The sequence below is a fragment of the Oncorhynchus keta genome, unplaced genomic scaffold (assembly GCF_023373465.1).
Source record: "Oncorhynchus keta strain PuntledgeMale-10-30-2019 unplaced genomic scaffold, Oket_V2 Un_scaffold_13470_pilon_pilon, whole genome shotgun sequence".
Classification (NCBI taxonomy): Eukaryota; Metazoa; Chordata; class Actinopteri; order Salmoniformes; family Salmonidae; genus Oncorhynchus; species Oncorhynchus keta.
The window spans coordinates 146,529-155,655 of record NW_026290773.1 but is presented as its reverse complement, the minus strand read 5'-3'; the positions used below and the strand labels follow the sequence as shown (position 1 = coordinate 155,655).

General features: G+C 44.5%; 1 protein-coding gene across 1 annotated transcript; it reads right to left on the bottom strand.

Moving 5' to 3' along the window:
- Positions 1-207: 207 nt before the first annotated feature.
- On the bottom strand, positions 208-7,214 carry LOC127927364 (LIM domain only protein 3-like). Its single transcript, XM_052513655.1, has 2 exons — positions 6,702-7,214; positions 208-425 (listed from the first exon to the last, which is right to left on the bottom strand). Exons 1-2 carry the CDS (start codon positions 6,757-6,759, stop codon positions 208-210), a joined length of 276 nt encoding a protein of 91 aa, XP_052369615.1. The 5' UTR covers positions 6,760-7,214.
- Between the last annotated feature and the right edge of the window lie 1,913 nt (positions 7,215-9,127).

Here is a 9,127-nt window from a genome sequence, read left to right as displayed (position 1 = left end):
CTGTGATAAGTATAATGGTAGCTAACCAGGTCTCTACTTCACTGTGATAAGTATAAGGGTAGCTAACCAGGTCTCTACTTCGTTGTGCCAAAGATGCTAGAACAACAAATGTGGAGTTTGCCCGAGTGGAATTGTGGAATCGGTGTTGGTGTGTGGATAGAAGGCCGCTGTTTCCAGGACAGCAGTGTGGTAATCAGAAGTATTGTCTTACCGTAGGTAATCTCTCCGACAGAGGATGAGGTTGGCTTTGGTATAGAGCGTGGAGCCCACCTCTCCCAGCCTGCAGTCACAACAGGCACACTTGAGACAGTCCTCGTGCCAGTATTTATCCAGGGCCTTGAGCAGATATCGGTCCTTAATCTTCCGGTTGCAGCCGGCACAGCCCTTTGGCTTGGTGTCCGGCTGGACGGAGAGCATTTGTATACCTGGGAGGAGAAGAGGAGAAAGATGTCAGAGCGACGGAGAACAATGAACAATGAACACTTTGAACAGTGTCTCTGTCGCATGCTGGAAGGTGGCCACTTGAATACCCGGAGGGGTGGAGGAGAAGAGCACATTAGACCAGTGAAAACCAACAGGGATGATGCTATGCTAACTCTGGGTTCTCAGATAATGCTATGCTAACTCTGGGTTCTCAGATAATGCTATGCTAACTCTGGGTTCTCAGATAATGCTATGCTAACTCTGGGTTCTCAGATAATGCTATGCTAACTCTTGGTTCTCAGATAATGCTATGCTAACTCTGGGTTCTCAGATAATGCTATGCTAACTCTGGGTTCTCAGATAATGCTATGCTAACTCTGGGTTCTCAGATAATGCTATGCTGACTCTGGGTTCTCAGATAATGCTATGCTAACTCTGGGTTCTCAGATAATGCTATGCTAACTCTGGGTTCTCAGATAATGCTATGCTAACTCTTAGTTCTCAGATAATGCTAACTCTTAGTTCTCAGATAATGCTATGCTAACTCTTAGTTCTCAGATAGTGCTATGCTAACTCTTAGTTCTCGGATAATGCTATCCTAACTCTTAGTTCAGATAATGCTAACTCTTAGTTCTGAGATGATGCTATGCTAACTCTTAGTTCTGAGATGATGCTATGCTAACTCTTAGTGCTCAGATAATGCTAACTTGATAGTGGTCAAGAGAAACAGCTCCACTGATAAACATTGGGGGACATTATGAGCAAATATATAGAGAAAAACACCCTGTAGACTTCCATTATTAACACAATACACACACACAAAGATACATACATGAAGCCATGGGTCCAAAAGTCATTCCTACAAATCTCCTCTCTCTCTCTCCCTCTCCCTCTCTCTCTCTCTCTCTCTCTCTCTCTAGTGGGACAGGGAGTGGTCTAAGTAGTGCAGGTTTCTGGCTATTGTTAGGGGTCCACACGGGGGCGTGAAGCGGCTTTGTTGAGGTTGCGAGGGGGGCCCATACTAGCCCTCAATTAGTATTCTAGCTCCAACCTGAGGAGGGGAGCCCACCCCCGCTTCCCTTTGTTACCCCCTATTTACCATACACACACACACACACACGCTCGCATGCACACACACACACACACACACACACACGCTCGCATGCACACACACGCACACGCTCACGCTCGCATTCACACACACACACACACTCTATAAGTTCCTCTTTCAGCTGTGTCCAGGGCTGAGATTTAAATGTATGTGTTATTCCCGTAAAGAGTGAAGGACTGTGTTATTCTGTAAAGAGTGAAAGACTGTGTTATTCTGTAAAGAGTGAAGGACTGTGTTATTCCCGTAAAGAGTGAAGGACTGTGTTATTCTGTAAAGAGTGAAGGACTGTGTTATTCCCGTAAAGAGTGAAGGACTGTGTTATTCCCGTAAAGAGTGAAGGACTGTGTTATTCCCGTAAAGAGTGAAGGACTGTGTTATTCCCGTAAAGAGTGAAGGACTGTGTTATTCTGTAAAGAGTGAAGGACTGTGTTATTCCCGTAAAGAGTGAAGGACTGTGTTATTCTGTAAAGAGTGAAGGACTGTGTTATTCCCGTAAAGAGTGAAGGACTGTGTTATTCTGTAAAGAGTGAAGGACTGTGTTATTCCCGTAAAGAGTGAAGGACTGTGTTATTCCCGTAAAGAGTGAAGGACTGTGTTATTCTGTAAAGAGTGAAGGACTGTGTTATTCCCGTAAAGAGTGAAGGACTGTGTTATTCTGTAAAGAGTGAAGGACTGTGTTATTCCCGTAAAGAGTGAAGGACTGTGTTATTCCCGTAAAGAGTGAAGGACTGTGTTATTCCCGTAAAGAGTGAAGGACTGTGTTATTCCCGTAAAGAGTGAAGGACTGTGTTATTCTGTAAAGAGTGAAGGACTGTGTTATTCCCGTAAAGAGTGAAGGACTGTGTTATTCCCGTAAAGAGTGAAGGACTGTGTTATTCCCGTAAAGAGTGAAGGACTGTGTTATTCCCGTAAAGAGTGAAGGACTGTGTTATTCTGTAAAGAGTGAAGGACTGTGTTATTCCCGTAAAGAGTGAAGGACTGTGTTATTCCCGTAAAGAGTGAAGGACTGTGTTATTCTGTAAAGAGTGAAGGACTGTGTTATTCCCGTAAAGAGTGAAGGACTGTGTTATTCCCGTAAAGAGTGAAGGACTGTGTTATTCCCGTAAAGAGTGAAGGACTGTTTAAATGTATGTGTTATTCCCGTAAAGAGTGAAGGACAGTTTGAATGTATGTGTTATTCCCGTAAAGAGTGAAGGACTGTTTGAATGTATGTGTTATTCCCGTAAAGAGTGAAGGACAGTTTGAATGTATGTGTTATTCCCGTAAAGAGTGAAGGACAGTTTAAATGTATGTGTTATTCCCGTAAAGAGTGAAGGACTGTGTTATTCCCGTAAAAAGAGTGAAGGACTGTGTTATTCCCGTAAAGAGTGAAGGACAGTTTGAATGTATGTGTTATTCCCGTAAAGAGTGAAGGACAGTTTGAATGTATGTGTTATTCCCGTAAAGAGTGAAGGACTGTTTGAATGTATGTGTTATTCCCGTAAAGAGTGAAGGACAGTTTGAAAAGTTGTTATTTGTTTGTGTTTTGTGGCTGTGATGTCACAATACTCTGTTCCCTTAAAACCGTACGAGGAAATGGCTTCCTAGTGTCCTTGTTGACAAACGGATTATTACATAGTAACAAGTGATAACAATGCCATAACCTCTGCAAATACAACACTCTATTGAAAACAGATAATAGTCTAAACTACTTCATCTGCTGTGAAATGATCCCCTACGTAGAAAGCCGATGACAATGTTCTTTCTGATTGTGTGAACACTGTTCACTACAACACTAACGCAACCATGGCAATGGTGCTTCAAAAACCCTATCGTTCTGTTATCAAGACCTTCCACTGGGGGCCTCAGTCAGGGTCCTTCTACCAGGCCAGTCTGTACATTACTCACATAACACAATTTATTTATTTATTTTACCTTTATTTAACTAGGCAAGTCAGTTAAAGAACAAATTCTTATTTTCAATGACGGTCTAAGTGGGTTAACTGCCTTGTTCAGGGGCAGAACGACAGATTTGTACCTAGTCAGCTCGGGGTTTGAACTTGCAACCATTCCGGTTACTAGTCCAACGCTCTAGGCTACCCTGCCGCCCCTGCTGCCATAGAGGTACTCTAACCACTAGGCTACCAGCCTCTAACCACTAGGCCCCCACAATAGTGACTAGAGCTTTTCCTGACAGCTCTCATTCAGATCCTATTCAAATGAATGTTTTTGTTTTTAAATCAGAGGGGGAGAAAACGCCATCCCCATCTGATCCCCGTCTCATCCCCATCCCCGTCACAGCCCCGTCTCATCCCCGTCTCATCCCTGTCTCATCCCCGTCACAGCCCCGTCTCATCCCCGTCTCATCCCCGTCACAGCCCCGTCTCATCCTCGTCTCATCCCCGTCTCATCCCCGTCTCATCCCCGTCTCATCCCCGTCTCATCCCCGTCTCATCCCTGTCTCATCCCCGTCACAGCCCTGTCTCATCCCCGTCTCATCCCTAGTCTCATCCCCGTCTCATCCCCGTCTCATCCTCGTTTGCACAACAAAGTCACCACTCCTCTTAACCAATCAAACATCCCAAAGAAGTAAGAGGTTTGACTCCCAGGTCTCCCCTCCTCTCCTCATAGGTTTAGAGAAGTAAGAGTTTTGACTCCCAGGTCTCCTCTCCTCATAGGTTTAGAGAAGTAAGAGTTTTGACTCCCAGGTCTCCCCTCCTCTCCTCATAGGTTTAGAGAAGTAAGAGGTTTGACTCCCAGGTCTCCCCTCCTCTCCTCATAGGTTTAGAGAAGTAAGAGTTTTGACTCCCAGGTCTCCTCTCCTCTCCTCATAGGTTTAGAGAAGTAAGAGGTTTGACTCCCAGGTCTCCTCTCCTCTCCTCATAGGTTTAGAGAAGTAAGAGGTTTGACTCCCAGGTCTCCCCTCCTCTCCTCATAGGTTTAGAGAAGTAAGAGGTTTGACTCCCTGGTCTCCCCTCCTCATAGGTTTAGAGAAGTAAGAGGTTTGACTCCCTGGTCTCCTCTCCTCATAGGTTTAGAGAAGTAAGAGGTTTGACTCCCAGGTCTCCTCTCCTCATAGGTTTAGAGAAGTAAGAGTTTTGACTCCCTGGTCTCCCCTCCTCTCCTCATAGGTTTAGAGAAGTAAGAGTTTTGACTCCCTGGTCTCCCCTCCCCTCCTCATAGGTTTAGAGAAGTAAGAGTTTTGACTCCCAGGTCTCCCCTCCTCTCCTCATAGGTTTAGAGAAGTAAGAGTTTTGACTCCCTGGTCTCCCCTCCTCTCCTCATAGGTTTAGAGAAGTAAGAGTTTTGACTCCCCGGTCTCCTCTCCTCATAGGTTTAGAGAAGTAAGAGGTTTGACTCCCAGGTCTCCCCTCCTCTCCTCATAGGTTTAGAGAAGTAAGAGTTTTGACTCCCTGGTCTCACCTCCTCATAGGTTTAGAGAAGTAAGAGTTTTGACTCCCTGGTCTCACCTCCTCATAGGTTTAGAGAAGTAAGAGTTTTGACTCCCTGGTCTCCTCTCCTCATAGGTTTAGAGAAGTAAGAGTTTTGACTCCCAGGTCTCCCCTCCTCTCCTCATAGGTTTAGAGAAGTAAGAGTTTTGACTCCCAGGTCTCCTCTCCTCATAGGTTTAGAGAAGTAAGAGTTTTGACTCCCTGGTCTCCTCTCCTCTCCTCATAGGTTTAGAGAAGTAAGAGTTTTGACTCCCAGGTCTCCTCTCCTCATAGGTTTAGAGAAGTAAGAGTTTTGACTCCCTGGTCTCCCCTCCTCATAGGTTTAGAGAAGTAAGAGTTTTGACTCCCTGGTCTCCCCTCCTCTCCTCATAGGTTTAGAGAAGTAAGAGTTTTGACTCCCTGGTCTCACCTCCTCATAGGTTTAGAGAAGTAAGAGGTTTGACTCCCTGGTCTCCTCTCCTCATAGGTTTAGAGAAGTAAGAGTTTTGACTCTGGTCTCCTCTCCTCATAGGTTTAGAGAAGTAAGAGTTTTGACTCCCAGGTCTCACCTCCTCATAGGTTTAGAGAAGTAAGAGTTTTGACTCCCTGGTCTCCCCTCCTCATAGGTTTAGGACCCCGTTGGAATTGATTCCCCCCACATGATGACTCTCTCAAAGCAACAGAAGCAGAATGTTAAAATGACGTCGGGAAAGCTGTATTTTTTGGGGGGCCACGTCGATTTTCCAACAACTGCCAAAGGGGAAGCGGCGAACAGAATATCAATTTTCCATAAACGGAAGGAAATAACAGCTGCTTTCTGGGACCCAAATGTATTTGTTTATTTCTATAGACCCACTTTTAACACACACTTTTTAATTTTAGATTTTTTTATTTACAGTTGTTTCCACATCATTTCTATAATAAAAAAACGACCGTTGAACCGACGTGGAATAGACGGTGAATTAACGTCTGTGCCCAGTGGGTGTAGGCTCAATGCCTCCTCTGCCTCTTGTCCTTGTAGGACAGAGAGACTAATGGCACACACATCACAGACTACGGTAACCTATTCCTGTGTGTCACAGTATCCCCCCCTCCCAAATAACAACAACAACAATAACCGGAGGTAAAATGTTATCTGCTGCCTGACACGCCGAGGCGACGAGAGAGAGAGAGAGAGCAAACAGCAAAGAGCCAATTTGATCCCCCCCCCTTTTTTCAACCGCATCACTGCTGCGCGACACCGAGATGCTGTGACATTTTCACCCGGTTATCGGTTTAATTACGGTTGTCATGGCAGCAGAGTGCTCGGTAAAAGGCTGCTAAAGGAGAAATCCTTTTTTTGTTGTTGTTGTTGATGCAGCTCACAACACGACGACAGAATAAAAAACACACACAGAGAACAAGAAGAGAAGAGAGAGAGATGGGATGGTAAATTCGTAGCCTTCAAAACGATGTGTTACATTGTAAAAAAAAAAAAAATGAATGTATTTTTTTTCTTCTCCTATCAATCTCTATTGACTGATGAGATTAGATAGACTAAACAGTGAACAGGCGATTTTGCTGCAGCGCGGATAGATAGACTCCGTATGCAGGACGACTAACACCGTAATCAGACAGACTGAAACGCTGTTTAACTTCTCGGCTCCGCGCATCACATAGAAACAACAACGAATAACGGCACGGAGCCACGCATTTACAAAACACAACCCAAACCTGGCCGCAGAACAATATGACGCAAAGAAACCTCTTTCTCTTACCGAAACTTTTCTCCCCTTTCTGCATTTGTTGACCCTCGTCGGGAGCCCGAACCACCATGCAACAAGAGATCGGTCCGAACCCAGAATCCTAAATTCACCCGATGGATGGATTATCTCGCTATAATGGCCAAGTGAGCAATCAGCCAGCTGTATGCACGCACGTTCTCCGTTTTCTCACCGAGGGTGGCTATCTTTTGTTATGTGTAACAATCCCACCTCGTCCGCGCGCACGAACACAGAATGGGGGAAAAAAAGGAGCGAGAGAGAGAATCACGGGTCCGCTATCACCCAGCGCCACACGGTGATGTAAAACCGCGTTTGTCACAACAGTGCTCGACTATGAAATGAAATCGTCCAGGCAGCACACAGTCGCAGGGTGCTTGGCGAGTGACAGGCAAGCGAACAAAATGACAGCAGATGACAAAGGCATATGCTTCCCCCCCTTCGCGGCGCCCTAATCTCCTAACATAAACCCATCGTGCTCTGCGTTCGTACTGCCTGTCTATACCCCAGGGATCATCAACTACATTCAGTCACAGGACGATGTTGTCTTGCGCGGATGATCAGGGAGCCGAAATATAATTACAAATAATTTGTAGACTGTAAATTGACCGCAAGAAAACCCAAAACAGATTAAAGTATTTGTCAAAAAAAAAAAAAAAAAATCAAACCTTACAATTGTATGGATCAGATATCTCTCGCTCTCTCTATTTTACATCCGGATACTTTGGAACAGATTTACTAAATTAAAATGACTTAGAGCTGATTTGCTGGTGGCTTTTTTTGTGTGTCTTTTATGTCCAACAATTGTTTAGAACAATTTGATGAGAGGGGGAAATAAAAATCACTACCGGGGCCAAATTCAGCCCGCAGGCCGCCAGTTGGGGATCTCTGCTAAACCCTTTTTTTCTCAGCGGGATGTAGTTTTTCAGTGCACATAAGAACCCGTCTAGTAATGAGAGTCTGAGGCTATTTCAGACCAGCATGACGAAGAGAATGCAGTGGCATCTATCCGAAATATTTCATAAAGATTCATCAAATCAAATAAATCCCAAATGCCATTTTCTTTTTTCACGTTGTTTACATTTCAGAATAATCGGTCCATATTACAACGGTCTTTCCATATTTCGATCTAAAAGAAAACAACCACAATGGCCATCACCTCATTGGACAGACACACCTGAAAAAGGGTGCCACGTCCCAAAAGCCACAACATGGCTTTATAGTGATGAAATGATACCAAAACCAAAAAATAAAATAAAGATCATCAAGGAACAAACAAGATGATAACAGGTCATTACCGGATAGAGGCAGATCGTCATGTAATTAGACTAGAACAATATCAATCAAATGTATTTATAAAACCCTTCTTACATCAGCTGATGTCACAAAGTGCTGTACAGAAACCCCCCAGCCTAAAAACCCCAAACAGAAAGCAATGCAGATGTAGAATCACGTTAAAATATAAGTAAGAACAATGAGGAATCAGTAACTCACTTTCATCCGGGTGCGTCATCGACGGATATATATATATATATAATGGAAAAAGTGAATATAATCCCAATCTAATATGTTATTAAAATACTTCCTCCTCAACTCACCTTTCTAAAAGTCCCAGTTACGCAGAACAGACGGCTAACTTCAGATCAGGCACCACAGTCCTTCAACAGTCCAGCTGTGTGTATATATATATATATATCCTCTCGTTTGCGTAAAGTTCACCAAACTGACATGGCGACGCGACGGACTAGAGATTGGAGTGATGTTCAGCAGTCTCGAAATAATCAGGTCCTCGTGGATCATCAGATCACGAAAGAACCGAGAAGAGGCAGTTGGGTCCAGACAACAACAAACACACAAACAAACAGACTACAGGTGTTTGTTGACTGTATATCCGCTGCTTAGCGCCGAGCAGAGCTGCGTCGGTAGTCGAGGTTAATATCAACTCCTCTCTGGCTGAGGGTCACTTCACCGCGCATCACTGAGTGAGACTGAGAGAGGAGAAACAGTGAAGCGTTGCTTTATTATCTTCAAAGCTCAAATCCCTCACCACCACCAGAGACAATCACACCACGACAACGATAAGGTCATTCATTCACTTATTACCGACAACTCGCAGAGTAAAAGGGGGGAGGGGGGGGGGGCGCATGCGTGTGGGCGCGTGCTCCCCTCCCTCACTTTCCTCTCAAACATTATATTTAAAGCAGAGTAAAAGGGGGGAGGACGCAGTTTTCAGCTTTCTTTTCTCCCCCCACACAGCGGAGTCATGTTTTTACTGTATCTCTGTGATGTGTGATTATCTGTACAGTGAAACAATCACAGACAACAGTCCGTCAGAGATTATCACGCGTAGGAAATCACAGTATGAAATGAAATTGGTTTATCAGCTCCCGCTCTCTTCTGGACACTGAATGTGATTTATATCA

Bases quoted from the DNA above. Each gene is read 5' to 3' on its own strand.
- LOC127927364 (XM_052513655.1), bottom strand. From the start codon at position 6,759: ATGGTGGTTCGGGCTCCCGACGAGGGTCAACAAATGCAGAAAGGGGAG. The intron at 426-6,701 runs GTAAGAGAAAGA...TTCTCCTCCCAG, and splicing joins GAAAGGGGAGAAAAGTTTCG to GTATACAAATGCTCTCCGTC.